Source organism: Vitis riparia, chromosome 13, assembly GCF_004353265.1.
Source record: "Vitis riparia cultivar Riparia Gloire de Montpellier isolate 1030 chromosome 13, EGFV_Vit.rip_1.0, whole genome shotgun sequence".
Classification (NCBI taxonomy): domain Eukaryota; kingdom Viridiplantae; phylum Streptophyta; class Magnoliopsida; order Vitales; family Vitaceae; genus Vitis; species Vitis riparia.
This window is the reverse complement of record NC_048443.1, coordinates 4835408-4850627: the sequence shown is the minus strand read 5'-3', so window position 1 is coordinate 4850627 and position 15220 is coordinate 4835408. Positions and strand designations below refer to the sequence as shown.

The window sequence follows — 15220 nt, the reverse complement described above, 5'->3', positions numbered from 1 at the left end:
AATTTTGGAGGGTTAGGCTCACCATTTTTGAAGAGGGATCCCCTATCCAACTTGGAAATTTTTTGTATGAGGTTGTAAGGACTCCAAGACATACAATTCATGTACACCATTTTGTGAATCCCAAAATTCATTACACCACTCCATTATTAACTCTACAATTTTTCGTTTATCTTTTAAATTAGCATCTCTTGCATCTTTAACATTCACTGTCTCGTGCAACCCATAAATAGAAAGCACTCCTTGGAGATTCAAAAGGTTCTTCAATTCTCTGATTCCTAGCCCTCCACTTTTGCTCACAATAAATTTGGACTACGTTTGCAAATTTGTGAGGTTGCCTACTTGGAAAGGCATGTCTTGTAGTTCACTTATATCAATAAGATTAAGATGCCGAAGGGTTTATTAGCTTTCCAATCCCTATAGGCAATCCGGTGAGTTGATAACAATTATGTAACATCAGCGTTTTTAAATTATATATAAAGATGACCCACCGAATCAGGTAGCCTTTATTGAACAATCGAAAAGATTAAGATACTGTAGATGTTTTAACTCACCAATTGAATCCGGTAGCTCACTTATGTAAAGGCCAACCAAAGATAGTACCCGTAAGCATCCCATTCCCATTAGAAGGCCATGTAGCACTTTCATAAATATATAGCCCTTCTCCATATAACCCTGAATATTTGTTGGTAATGCTATTAATGTTCGAAAATTCTTCACGTTACCAAAAGCTTCAAATTTTCTGGCAACCACATATCTTTGACGAATGAAAGATGAATGTCGAGATCTTTCAGAAATAGTATGTTACTTATTGTTTTCCAAATTGAAACATAAATCTCTAGTGACAAATCGAGCAAGATCATGAATAAGGTCAATTGTGATGAATTAAGATTTGATTGTTGAAAAAATGATCTTGCAAATAATTCATGAAAGAATTCGGTGCCTATCTCCTCCATCTGCTTCTGTCTTTTCACTTGGTGTAAAAATCCCTCTCCCATCAATATAGAGCAATAAACAAAGCAGCGCTTCAAATGAAAAGGGAGACGATGATAACTCAATTTAAGAGCTGGAAGAATAGTGTTATTCTCTTCTGGTAAGTCCCATATCTTGCTTTTCAGTATATCCTCCCATGCATCATGATTTAGTTTTGTGCGCAACATTCCCCCCAAGGCCTTTGCAGCCAAAGGTAGCCCTTTGCACTTTTTCGCTATTTCTTCACCAACAACCCTCAGGTGTGGATGAGTATCAAAGTTTCTTGTAACTAATGCTCGCTGGGCAAACAAAAGACAAGCACTCATCATTGGATAACTCCTTGAGGGGATAGGCTGAGCTAGCTCCGATGGCTGATACAACCCCTTGATTACGAGTTGTGACAATAACCCTGCTGCTTGGTGCTCCAGTCCTCATTGGAGTGTACAAAATATCTCATTTATCACAATTCTGATTCCAAACATCGTCTAAAACAAGAAGAAACTTTTTTCCACAGAGTTGCTCTTTCAAACTTGAAGCTGGTTGAGATCCTTGACATCGGATATACCAGTAGCAATAGACTGAAGAATTGTCTTAGTTACCCTCAAGACATCAAAATCATCAGAGACACAAGCCCAAACTCTTAGATCAAAATGACTCTTAGCTTTGTCATCATTATAGGCAAGCTGAGCAAGAGAAGTTTTGCCCACGCCTCCCATGCCAATTATGGGAATTACACGGACTGCATCAGCACTTGGCTCATGATCATGGAGCAACAAGTCGAGTATGGCTGCTTTATCTGTTTCCCTACCACAAACACGGGATTCATCTACCAAACAAGTGGTGGGTAGTATTTCCCTTGTTGTGGTAGACCTCCCTGAAGCTATATCCTCTGCTAAATGGAGATCATTTTTCTGTGCAGAAATGTCTTGCAATCTGGAAGTGATATCCTCTATCTTGGACCTCATCGATCTTCACATTGAACTTAACAGCACTTGGAGTGAAACTAGTACAAGAAGAAGGGATGAGTACTCTCCGTACCTTACTTGTGCTAGCTTGAGTTTCGGCCATCAACTTGCGCCCCAAAGCTTCAGTGGCGAAGTCGTCGAGGATGTCCTCCACATCGTAAGCCAAGACTCTAAGGTCGTCGAGCCACACTTCACCCGCACTGCATGAATTTTCAGCAATGTTCTCTTCCACTTCTTGATATCAGCAAGGACTTGCTCTTGACGGGCGAACTGGAGCAGTTCAGAGGAGGCCAACTTGTCAAACAAAGTCTCAATGAAAGCAGTGAGTACAGCCTCTCCAACAAAAGCCATGGTATCCTTGTGGGTAAAAGAAGGAAGTAAGAGAAATCAAAACTCGAAATCTCCAGAACAACAGAACCGGAAAGGATTTGGTTGTTAGATTGAAAACGGTGAAGAGAGGAATCTGCACTTTGGGTAGTGGTGGGGACCGAGACAGAGTGTTAATAGGAAGCCGTGGAGCATCATTTTGGAATCGGAGAACAGGAACACCCAGAGAGAGAAGCTAATGGCAAAGTAAAAGAAAAAGAGCATGCACTTAGTCATCTAAATGTTCTCTATGTCACGAATGATACCCAAAAGTATCCATGTTCCTTCCCGATAAGATTTGATCCCAACACACTTTTCACGGGTATGAGTTAAGTAGAATAGTGGATCTAATTCTATACATTCATACTAAAATTTAATGTAATTGGAATAAACAATTTCAAGATAATAACAAAAAATAAAAATAAATTTATATATTTTTTAGAATATTGAAAAGTATATGATATATAAACTTTTTAAAAAATAAAAAATGAATATTAGCATATAGGATAGTATAAATTATAAATATAAAAAAATATTTAAATTTGGTTCGAGTTAAACTTAGATTATTAGGACATTGGATCAATTCCATTTCAAAAGTTGGCTTGGGTTTTGATTAGATCAGGCCAATGCATCTAAGTTGCACCCTCAACTAATCATAAACAATCTTTAGAATTTGAAATAAAGTTAATATGATGGCAAGAATTTCTCGTTTTCCATTTTGTTTTATAAAACATTTACAATAGTATCCATAAATGATAAAGAATTTTTTTTATTAAACTATATGAGCGAAAATGTGAGGCAAAAAAATCAAAAGAAAAAGTAAAGAAAAAAAGTTAAGAGTTAAAAATTTATTTTTATATATTACTTCAAACTCATTTCACTTATTTTTATTTTTTATCTAAAAAATAAATAATTTAAAAATATATATGTTTTTAATTAATTTTAGTTATATTTGATTTTCTTTAATATTTAAAATATTTTCTTTAATATTTAAAATATTTTCTTTCATATTGTCTTATAATCAAACATACCATAGAAAATTTGCACTTTGGAAAACCATATCATTTCCTCTTAAATATTTTATTCTATGTTGAGTAAAATATCTTAATATTGCAACTTAAAATTAAAATGACTTTAATAAATGAATTCAATGATTTAAATAACTCAATAACTAAAATATAATTTAATTTAAAGTCATTTTAATTCATTAAGTATTAAATATTAAAGAAAAAAATAAAAGAATATAACCCAAACCCGAGAAGGAAATGACAAAATTAGTCTAATAAAAGTGACATACATACATATATAAATATATATTGATATTTCTCGGAAGCATTTCTGCTAAGGGTAAAAAAATAATTTTTATTTATTAAAAATTATAAATATAATCCTAATTTGACATTTTTATCCCCATAATTTTTTTTTTTGAAAAAGCATTTGTATGTGAGATGGGGATAAAATGAAAAATATTTCTTGTCCAAAAAAATTATATTTAATATTTTATTTTATCCCCTTTTAATCAAATAACCCATATTTTAAGCGAAATTTTATTATTTATAAAAATTTAATAATAAAAATAATAATAATAATTACATCTCATTTTAGCCCTCTAACTTATATAAAAAAAAATTATTTCATATTTAATAAAATTTCCGTCATATCAAAATTACCCAAATGAATGACCCAATTTTGGGTTGGGCCAAGCATTCGTGGGCAAGAGAAGTTGGGATTCAGGCCCAAAATCTGACCAGAGAATCAACCCGACCCAAATGTCCAGAGAGAAACCCAAACCCAAAAAAGGGCATGGAGTGAGGGTCCGAACGCTGAACCCTCGACACGCCAAAGCCCTTCTCGCCAGTCCCTCGCTTGCTTCTTCATTCTCTTCTGTAAGTGCTCTTCATTTTCCCATCAATTGTCCTTCAATTCGTCCTCATCATCCTCACCAATCATCTCTTATCTGTTTGGTTGCTGAGAAAAACATCAAAATAAGGGAAAATAAAAGGAAGGATTTGAAAATTTCGAATCTAATCGTTCTGTGTTTTTGTTGTTGTTATTATTTATTTATTGAAGAAGGAATTAAAGGCCCAGGTATGCAGTTATGTTAGGTTCAGTTCACTGAAGGTTTGTGATTTCTCGGTTGCCAATTGGAAAGTATTGGAGTTAAAGTTTTGGTCTTTTTTCTTTTTTCTTTTTTCTTTTCTCGCATTTTCATGGCAACTAAGCGGAGGATAGAGGTTCCTAATTGTTTTTTTTTGGTAGGTGAGATTTGTTTGATTATTTTAGCCTCCGTTTGGTTGCTGAGAGAACTTAGGAAAGCCAAATTAAATAATTTTTTTTTTTCAGGCTCAGTTGTAGTCGCCTCTTTTAGGCAATCTCAAATAATGAAAAAAAAAAAAAATGAAATCTGAGGCTCGGAATTAATTTTGTATTATATGTTTTCAGGTGAAGCAGTCATGGAATTAGTTTCCATGTCTGGTTGCTGAGTATGGAAAATGAAAGAAAACAAATCTTTTACTCTTGCTAGGATGTAATCTTGATTCATTTTACTTGTATTAGGAACCAACAAGACATAGTGGTCATGAAATGATTGCCACCATGTTTTGCTTGACAAAATTTGTTGGTACTCAGAAAGAAATTTAGTGGAATTTTTTCCCTCCATTTGGAAACCAAGGGAATCATGGAAAAGATGAGAAAAAGAGCCTCTTATCTTATGAGATTCAAAATGATTTGGGATTTTTTTTTTCCCTCCTTTTGTATTCACCACCAAGTGCTTCAACTAGTCCTTGTAATTGTGTTGGGCTCAGTTTAGTATGGGTTGTAGTTTTCTTATTTTGTAGCTGGGGGGTTTAATGAAAAGAGAAATATTTTGAATTTGGTGTTTATTTGATTTTATTATTGTTATTATTTTTTATTTCCCCTTGTTTTTCTATAACGAAATAGAGGATGATTGACTGAATTCATATGTTTGATGTTTTCAGGTAAAGTTAAGTAATAATCATGCCAGATGTGCAGGTCCTTGTGAATGAATTCATAATCAAGCTAAAAAAACGGTGAATTCCTTTTCATTGTTTAGGATTATCACATGGTGTACAAAGCTGTGTTCTTATCATCTGACTATTTCATAATTTTTTTTATCTCCTTTTCCTGGCAGTAAGGTTGAGGGCTCACAGGCAACAGCAAGGATGACTGCTGAATTGCTCCGCTCAGTCATTTCACAGCAGCGAGTTCCCTACAATAACCAGGCTGGGGCTCTGATCGACGCCATAAAGGCTGTTGGAGAGCAGCTGATTGCTGCCAATCCTGTTGGTAAACCATTTTTTATTGGTTTTCCTAGTTACCTGTAAAAAATTAAGCAGCATCATTTGTTTGTTTGAGAATATTTTTATCATCAATATGGGATTCATTGTGTTACATGACTGGACTTTGAACCAATTCCAAATTTTAAACAAGGTGCTTATATTGCTTCTAAGGACCATATTTTTTGCAAAATAAAGCCAGCGAGAATATCTATTTCATTTGAGGTTATAATTGATGATTTTGGAGTACTACATTAATTCCCTTGTGCTTTGTGTATGATCCATAATGCTCCCATATTTCTCAATTGCAACAATTTGAAATTCATGGGGTAGAAATAACAGCAGTGTAGTTTGATGTTTATGTGAATTGTGACATTGGTAGGATGGACACCCTCTCTTGTTGGAATCAGTATTTTTCCCAATTAGTTTTTCTACTGTTTGAGTTTTATTTTCTAGGTAAAACTGCACTTATCAAAAAAAAAAAAAAAAGTGCTAATATGAAAAGAGAAGTTTGCTTTCTTCAGTCTGGTGAATATAATGGCCTATGGCTTATGTTGTGTTTGTTTTTTTATATTTTTATTTTTCCCGTACACCAGTATGCAATCATTTGTTTTTTGTATTGCTGTAGTTGCCATGTGTCTCAAAAAAGCTCTCTGGATGACAAGTTTTGGGTGAATGGGTACTGACACTTGAAGACTGTGCAAGAAGACGTAAAAGTGTTTCTTTGCAAAGATACACAAACAGTCATCTTTTCAACTTAAATTGGAAATCTCAATAGTGGTCCTAGATGCATGCTGTCCAAGTTCTTAGAATCTCGAATCAAAGCTCTTGAAGAAAAATATTAGATGAAATCTCTGTATCTGAAAAATGGAAAAAAAAAAAAAAATCAAGTTATATCTGTTTACATTTTTTAACATTTTTTTTTGTTGTGTATTTGTGGGTTATACCAATAGGTCATAAGACTGCAAGAGTCAAATTCTGAAAGGGAATTAATCCCCAATGATTATACAGTTTTATGAGTTCTGGTTTAGTCCTATCCATTCTTTTTTGATTGGGATAAGATGCTCTGAACATACTCATTTTGCTTCATTAAAAAGATTGGATAATTCTTCCAAGAAAAGTACCTCTAATCAATTGAGCTGAAAATGTTTCCGATGGCGGAGTCCAGCTGGAGCTCCTTAGCCAGAAAATCTGCATTTTGGTTTGCTGATTGTAAAACCCGTTTAGCCTCCATGCCAATGCTGGCACATGTATAGCTTAGACTTGCTTCATGAAGTAAGCTCAACTCCTACTCAGATTATAAATGATCTTTGTCATTATGTTTAATTGAAATGATGTAATCTTATATTATTAATTATATATTCTAGTATGTCATATCTAATCCTTCTTACTGAAAGAAGAAACCAGAAAAGAAAAAGAATGGTTTGGTGATGGTAAAATGTGTTAGACTCCATCCTAGGAATTGGTCATAGAGGCGAAAGTGGTAGCCCTGTCGAAGGGGCTTGATCCAGGCAAATATTTTGAGCCTTAGCAACTTTAAAAAAAGAAAGGTTATAGGGAGTTGGATTATTGTTGTACAGGATATAGGCTGTCTATGGAATTGATGGTTCTCTTCAGTGGCTTCCACACTTGGTCATCTATTGAGCATATCCTTTGGCCAGGCATGGTACTGTTAGCTAAGAGGTTCTATAGGGGATTTAATGCCTTCTTGAGTTGTATTTTTGCTTGTTCTATTGGCTACTCTTTCAGGTTGTGATAAGAGGCTCTTTCATATCTGTATTTTTGCTTTGGTTTGCTTGTTCTATACATGGGTATCAATATATCATTTTTGGGCATTTTGTAGTTTTATGGGCTTCATGACCTGTGTTGCAGGTTTCCTTGTCCTTTTTCTAAAAATTATTTCTCTTCAACTATTTTCCATGTTTATGCTTTATCTTATGAGGACTGTTTAGGCTTATCCTTTTGCTTTTCGTGACAATATCGTATGGATGGGATTGCAGAGCTTGCTGTTGGTAATATTGTGCGGCGGGTTTTGCATATTATTAGGGAGGAGGACCTTTCTCTTGCAACTGCCGCTGTGGCTGGGCTGAATTTATCAGCTGTAAGTGATGATGAAGATGATGGCGAGCGAGAGGACCACCCTGTTTTATCAGCTGCTGCTGTTGCTGCTGCTGCCAGAAGCACTCTGCGTCCTCCTTCTTTACAAACCCTTCTTGAGGACATGCCTGACTCAGCAGCTGTTCCTCAAAGTTCTTCTTCTGGTGGTGATTCTGAAGGAAAAAGCAAATGTGAGCTCTTTCTTCTTCTATCTTTTAGAAATTCTTTCAACTTGATTTATGTGTGTCTAATGAAATTAGAATTGGATTAGAGTTAGGTCATTAATATCCTCTGGAGATGAATATGGCTAACTTTTGCATGGATGTTAGTTAATTTGAAAAATTGGTTATTAAATGGTGGGAATCGCTAAGGTAATGGAAGCAACAGTGTTAAATATGGAGGCATAGTTTCAGACTCAGGTGGCTTATGAGTTCTGATAGTCAAGAATATATTTTCCCTCACAGCTGCTGATAAAAGTTCAAGGAGCCGGAAGCTGAAGCATGACATTATTGAGGCAGTTAATGAACTTATTCAAGATATCGCCACTTGCCATGAACAGATTTCTGAGCAAGCAGTGGAGCACATTCATCAAAAGTACCTTTTTCTTAAATTTGAACATACTTTTATTTCATTTGCACAAACCTTTATATAGTATGTGACATATTGATAAATACATTATGGATCTGTTTGATAGTGAAATAAAAACTGTTTTCCATTTTCAAAAGGGAAAAATAAATGAAAATGCTGCAGAAAATCATAATTGACAACACTTGTTCAGAAACTGTTTTCAAATACATCTCAGAACATGGCTTATTTTGAGGAAACTGTACAATAGTGTTTTCTACATTTCAAAAATGAAAGCACATTAAGAAATAAAAATGATTAAAAAATAGTGGACATATTGTAGGCTGAGGACAATGATCTAGTAGAGGGCTTCCAGGTTGGTAGAGACGGAGCAATAGTGTTTCACAGTTCACCAGGATGTATCATACCTGGAATTTGTCCTTAAACAGGACCAGCCCTGCAGTAAATCCTAACTCCAGATCTTGGAACTTTGATTTTAGGAGAAATCTTTCAGGTCAAGAAACTAAAGGATCTCAACCATTTTTTGTCCCTGCAAAATGTATGTCTTTCTTCTTCTATTCCAATCAAAGGTTTTGGAACTTGGATCTAATGTTCTTTCTCCAAATATTTCTCTTAGCTTTTTCAAAAAATGATTCTCCTTCTTTCTTTTTCCAAAGCAAACTCATTCGGAAATTCAAAACTCCACCATAAATTTGGCCCTTTGCTTGGTTAATAACTGGTAGAAAGGTAAATATTAATAACATGCTTCAGCTAAGGAGATCCCATAAAGCATTGAGCTCAAATTGCTGTGCTTTGTGCTTGAGAAGCGAGGAAACTACTGGCTGTCTTTTCTTACATTATCCTTTTGCTTTAGAGTTGTGATAGAGACTCTCTTTAGAAGCAGGGTTAGCTTGGGTAGCTGCTAGAGGCATTTCTGATACGTGGTTTGTGTCTTTTGGAGGTTTTGGTGGAAGCCTAGAAGTAAGACCTTGTGGAGAAGGACTGTTCAAGTAATCTTGGGATTATCTGATTGGATGGAAATGCTAGGATCTTTTAGAGTGGGGAAAGATATAGGATAGTATATGCTATCTCACTCCTCTTCAGTTGTAGGCTATCTAGGACTTCTCTAGAATTCCTTTGAGCAGCATTTTTGGGGATCCGGTTATGCTTGTCTCCCTATTAGGAGAATGTTAGACATGCAGGGCTGGGTGGGATCCTCCACTAGTTAGTGTCTTGAAGCCCATTTTTGATGGTTGATCCTTGGGCAATCCAGTTCAGATTGTTATTGGAGGACTTAATTGGGAACTTAGGAGCGAGATTATTTGAGTTTTATCGAAGAGCCAGATTTGGGCTAGCTATAGAAGTGGAGATCAGATACTTGCTTTACTCAAGGGTCTCAAAGGTGCAATGCAGTTAGACATAACTGATTTTCTGGTAGAGGGGGATTCAGTTGCAGTCTTGTCTTGGGTATCCAACCACCATAGATGGCCTTGGAGATATGATCATTAAATGTGGAAGATTATTAATGTGGTCAAGGGACTAGGTTGCTCTTTCTTTGAGAAGCCTGGATCGAATAGGATGGTGACAAGAGGTGCCTCATCCCTAGTTGAGTTTTTTTGGGATCTCTTGCCCCCTTGAGTCTTGTTTTTTGATACTTTATTTAGGTGTGGGAAGCCAAAGGCTTTCAATTGACAAGATTTTTTGTTACTTTTCTCTTGTACACTTTCTTTTTCCCTGTTTGAAGAATTTCTCACTCTTCCCAAATATAAAAAATAAAATAAAATAAAAAATCTGAAAGAACCGTTTTTACCTCTGCTACCAAACAAGCCATTTATCTTCAGAAATAGGCTACGTTAGATTATAAAAATTGATTCATTGTTTTAGTTTGATTATGCATATTGAGTTTATGAATTATCAGGTTAATGCTCATACTAATTTCTTTCCATGCGCACATTAGTTCATTTGATTCCTTGTTCATGCATTTAGATTTGATATCAGCCCTTGAGTTCTTTTGATGGTTTAATTTAGTGCTGTTTAATTAGTTGTTGGTGATCTAGAAATGTCTTTAGAGGTCACAAGGTTCTGTTTCTCCAACTTCCTCACATGGTTCTAGGATTTGAGTTGTGGGGGAAAACTGAAGATTTAGAGGTGGCAATTAAATCAGCCAATTAAGTTAGCCATGGGCATTTGTGATGGGATGTCATGAGAGACTACTTCTGAGGAAAGTTTCTCTTCAAATAAAGACAGTTCTTCAGTTGAAGGATTGAGGTTGAACTTGTTTCTTCTGATTTTTTTTTCCATGTCTTTTCTTTCTTTCTGATTTTTTTTTTTTTTTTTCTAGTGCAAGAATTAGTAAACTTGAAGCATAAAAGGAGTTCTGTTTCCTTAGTTTTCTGGTCCAGTTGAGCTTAGCATCTGCCTTGTCTTTGGATAGCATGTGAAATCATTACCCATAATTACCTTTTTGAGCACAAATATTTGTATCCAAGTGAGCACCTGTAATGTAGCTAGTATTAGGTTGGCAATTTGATTAGTAGTAGTGGAATAAATGTCATGGTTAGGTATGGCAATTTGTTGGAGTCGCGAAATGTTGAATTCCTTCGTATTAAGGTAAGTACTATGAGATTTTCTTAATCCAAATACAACTATACTCATTCAATGATTGTGCTATAATCCTTTGAACATGAACACAACTTGTTTGTTACACTATTAACATGATATGACCCACTTATTGCACCAGTAATATGATAGAATATAAACATTTAACAAGCAAGAGCATATTTGAATTTCTTCATCCATCTGTCATGCTTTATCTATATTGTCTTAATTTTTTATTTGGATTATTTAGTATTTTTGGTGTTTCCTCTTAATTTTTGTAGCATCTGTTGGTTGCATGAATTTTAACTATCAATTTTTGTTGTCAGTGAGGTTATATTAACTTTAGGCCGGTCGAGAACAGTAATGGAATTTCTTTGTGCCGCAAAGGAGAAAAAAAGATCATTCCGGGTATTTGTTGCAGAGGGCGCTCCAAGGTTTCTACTTGTAGCTAGTGTTTGTTGGAAGCCCGAGGGTCTCTTTTTAGCTTGATTTAATTTTTGCTGTTTATCTTTCTAACTCCATTTCTTTTGTTATGAATTGCTACTTGATTAGGTACCAGGGGCATGTGCTTGCAAAAGAATTGGTTGCAAGAGGTTTACAGACCACTCTGATCACTGATTCTGCAGTTTTTGCCATGATTTCTCGTGTGAACATGGTATGTGAGAACCTTAACCATGTTCCTTTTGGTGATCAATTTCCTGGACTGTTTTTGCCTTCATCTTGAAACATTTTATGTAAAGGTTATAGTTGGAGCTCATGCTGTAATGGCGAATGGTGGGGTTATAGCACCTGTTGGGTTAAATATGGTTGCACTAGCTGCTCAGAGGCATGCTGTCCCTTTTGTTGTACTTGCTGGCACTCACAAGGTATTTTATCACAATAACTGCTCTTGTTTCACTATAACTTTTAGGAGGAAAGTCAAGAAGCCAATTCTATTACCTGCTAACAGCTTCCATAAGTTTGACATGCCATGGGTGTGAATATGGGATCTTTGCTCAAGCTCATGGAGTGTCTAAATAGGTCACAAGAAAATATCACCGGCATGCTAGCTTAAGGTCATCTATAAGCACCTTTTGCAGTCCACTTCTTTTTGGTTTTTTCTAATTGATAAATCTTGCAATACAATTCATGTGTTTGCTTATATTTAGTTTTGTGCTTTCGGTGGTAACACAGTTTTGAACTTGATCAATGAGCAGAATTTCACCCAGAACCAATTCAAAGAGCCTAAGTTATAAGTGGCTTTGGATAATCAGAAATCAATCAGATTTTACCCATTATTTTGAGTTTTTTATTTAAATGTTCTGCCAAAATGAGGAAAAATTAACACCTTTTTTTACCACAATTTTTTTTTTTTTTGGGTGGGTGGTGGGTCCTAAATTTCAGCTGAATTTTATAAGTCATGGAAAAATTTTGTGGAATAATGAACAAGTGATGCTTGTAAAAGCTTCGTATTTTCACTGCATATTATTTTTTAGTCAGGTTAAACTTTGTCAAAAATGAGATCTGCTAAGAGTTAATTTTGTGGACCATCCACATGACTTCTTTTTACCAACTGACCTATTTTACTCTCCTCAAGCATAACCCTAGCTAGTTACTGGCAAATTGCATTTTTGTTTTACATTGGGTGGGCCATGCACATGTGTTCTTGCCGTATCCCTTCTCATCCAAATGTGAAAAAGACTGACAAAGTTGAAGTTCAAGCTTCAGCCCACGCTTTGAGTAAAGATATTCTAGGTAGTTTAAACTGCATCTTAAAATTCCATGACTTCAGAATGAATAAATTTTCTACCTTTCTGATCTCTTTAGCTAAGTAAGTTTACGCTCGAAGCTTAATAAACAAGTGTGATCTTTGCAAACTTCCCTTGTATATTCCACCTGATTAAAGAATAAGTTCTAAAAAATTTCTGGTGAACATAAAACCAGTAACCAACTAGGAAGATATATATATATTTTTTTGATAAGTCAGTAACCAACTAGGAAGATAGCAGGAAGTAATTTGCAATCTCTTCTTTTGGAATATATTTACAGAAGTACAAATCCAGTGGCACTGATGAATGTGGTCAAGAATCCATTTCCTATCAAATAAAGGGAAAAGGAAAGAAAAACAAAGTTGCCATAAAATTAACCTTTTAATTTAATGTAGAAGTCTTAACTTCAAACTAGACATTCATACTTCATGAACAGTGTCTGACATGCTAATTTTAACTTGTAGGTAAGTGCAGATTGCAGATATTTAATGATGAACTTCTTGCTTTGGCACTTCTGTTAATCTTCTTTTGTATACATGACAGTTGTGCCCTTTGTATCCACACAATCCAGAGGTCTTATTGAATGAATTGAAATCCCCATCTGAGCTGCTGGATTTTGGAGAATTCTCAGATTGTATGGACTTTGGAAGTGGCAATGGTTCCCCTCTTCTTCATGTTGTCAATCCTGCATTTGATTACGTGCCACCAAAGCTTGTTAGTCTATTTATCACTGACACGTAAGTTTGCATTAGAATTCCAGAATTTCAACTCTCATGCTCATTTTAAATTTGTGGAAGTGTCGATGTTATTCTGAGAAAATACTCGAAATATTTTTTTCTCTAGTTAGTGGAAATTAGAAGACAGACTAAGGAAAAGTCAATAGATTCAATCCTGTATTACATATTTAGCCTAACTTTCTCAAAAGTCTTACTAGGTCTATGAGATACTATGCACACGAATGAATTAATAAATAAAACCATTTTCCCTTTACTAGAGGGATCTATCTGGTTTTAGTACACTCTTTGGATGTCATTTTTCCTTAAATCTTGTTATTTTGTTCATTTTGGCAAAATTTAGAACAGTGTCATTTTTGCTTGATATTTTGACTTAACCTATAGTATTTCTTTTTGTAGTTTTGTATTCCTGCAATTTCTGACATTCTTTACTTCCTTCAGAGGGGGACATAACCCATCATACATGTACCGGCTTATTGCGGACTATTACTCTGCTGATGATCTGGTGGTGCAGCGGAGACCTGCATCTGGAAATTGACTTTAGTTCCCCTATTTCTAGTATGTTTCAAGTAAGTCATTCCTATTATTTGATTTTAAATCATATTGGAACTGTTTGTGCCCAATTTCTTAAATTACTAGAAGATGAATCATCAATATGTTACATTGATGCATGCAACAAACCTGTGGACACAAGAGATATGAAAATCCAGTAAAACAAAAATGAAACTCATATCTAAACTGTGGATGAGGGTATTTTCTGTGAAAGTTCCACTGGGAAATTCTTTACTTTTCCTTAATATAATAAAATTTGACGATGGTGGAAAGTCTTGCTCTTATTAACAAACAAATGAAGGCTTTACTAGAAGGCACTGCATTTTTTTGAACAAATTAATCCATAAATTGCAGATGACCATGTTCTGCCTGGCCCCATTAAGCATCTTTCTGTCATTTCCTTTGATAATTGTTGCCCTATCATTTTCTATTTTGTACTTTTGATAATCGTTGTAATGCACCATACCATGCACGAGCAATAAATTTCCATGTGTGGATTATTCTGGGTAATGCACCAGCCATGATCTACATGTCCTGTTTTCACATCATATGGTTGTTATGATAAACGATTGTCTACTGACATTTTCATGTGATCGCTCAATTTTCAGATAGTTCAGGAATACACCACAGAAGAAAATGCTGGCAGGGAAAAATGGATTCAAATATTAGTGTATTGGACTGCATCGACTGTTTTGAGGGTAGAAGTGACTCAGGGAAAACTATGGTTTGATGTGGAAGAAACAAATGGTGCAAGTGGTTTCTGTGATTGTGATGAAGTAAAAAAGGCAAAGCAGTGATCAAAGGAAGAAAAGAAACGACAGCCAAGAGAATTCTTTAATTGTGTAGAGGAAAGAGGCCAAGAGCTGTATCCTGTAGCAAAACGATGATACAAAGCACTCTTTGATGTTAATGGACTATTTCATTATATACCCTAGCAGTGAAATTAATAACAGTTCGCATCTGATTGGAACTTATTGCTATGTTTGTTGCTTTTTTTTTTTTTTTTTTGAAAGTATAGATTTAGTATGTATAGTTTATATGCTTCAAAATTACTTTCAAAAACGGATACCAATGTTTGAAGTGAATATAATTATCCCTGTTTTCAACTCTTGGTTGAACATGTCCCTTTGTCTGCAACAAAAAACAGTCCGAAAATAATTTTAAATTATTATCAGTTTTTTCATTTTGTTTTTAGAAATTTCCTGCAGAAAACAACAACCGAGCATGAAAGTAAATTGGAGGAAATGGTCTTTTAGTTTTTAAAACCCAAAATTTTTTCTGATCATATAGCCAATCGGCCAAACAGGCTCTTGCTTCCAGTCCAACATCAT

At 35.0% G+C, this 15220-nt stretch overlaps 1 protein-coding gene across 4 annotated transcripts; it reads left to right on the top strand.

The window, feature by feature from the left end:
- The first annotated feature begins 4099 nt into the window (after positions 1–4099).
- LOC117928807 (translation initiation factor eIF-2B subunit beta) lies at positions 4100–14863 on the top strand. 4 transcript variants are annotated; one of them, XM_034848828.1, is made up of 11 exons: positions 4100–4186; positions 5279–5350; positions 5452–5606; positions 7597–7884; positions 8158–8287; positions 11182–11289; positions 11408–11510; positions 11596–11721; positions 13147–13340; positions 13779–13895; positions 14498–14863. In XM_034848828.1, exons 2-10 carry the CDS (start codon positions 5298–5300, stop codon positions 13873–13875), a joined length of 1254 nt encoding a protein of 417 aa, XP_034704719.1. In that variant the 5' UTR covers positions 4100–4186; positions 5279–5297; the 3' UTR covers positions 13876–13895; positions 14498–14863. The 4 variants fall into 4 exon arrangements, with proteins under 4 accessions (XP_034704719.1, XP_034704715.1, XP_034704717.1 ...); XM_034848824.1 differs by having other exon boundaries at positions 13779–13906; XM_034848826.1 differs by lacking the exon at positions 4100–4186 and adding an exon at positions 4196–4388 and having other exon boundaries at positions 13779–13906.
- Positions 14864–15220: the final 357 nt, after the last annotated feature.

What these genes read in the sequence shown, in the direction of transcription:
- LOC117928807 (XM_034848828.1), top strand. Translation starts at nt 5,298, where the DNA reads ATGCCAGATGTGCAGGTCCTTGTGAATGAATTCATAATCAAGCTAAAA. An exon ending in TACTTGCTGGCACTCACAAG is followed by an intron (nt 11,722 to 13,146) that starts GTATTTTATCAC and finishes TATACATGACAG; the next exon opens with TTGTGCCCTTTGTATCCACA. An exon ending in AGTCTATTTATCACTGACAC is followed by an intron (nt 13,341 to 13,778) that starts GTAAGTTTGCAT and finishes TACTTCCTTCAG; the next exon opens with AGGGGGACATAACCCATCAT.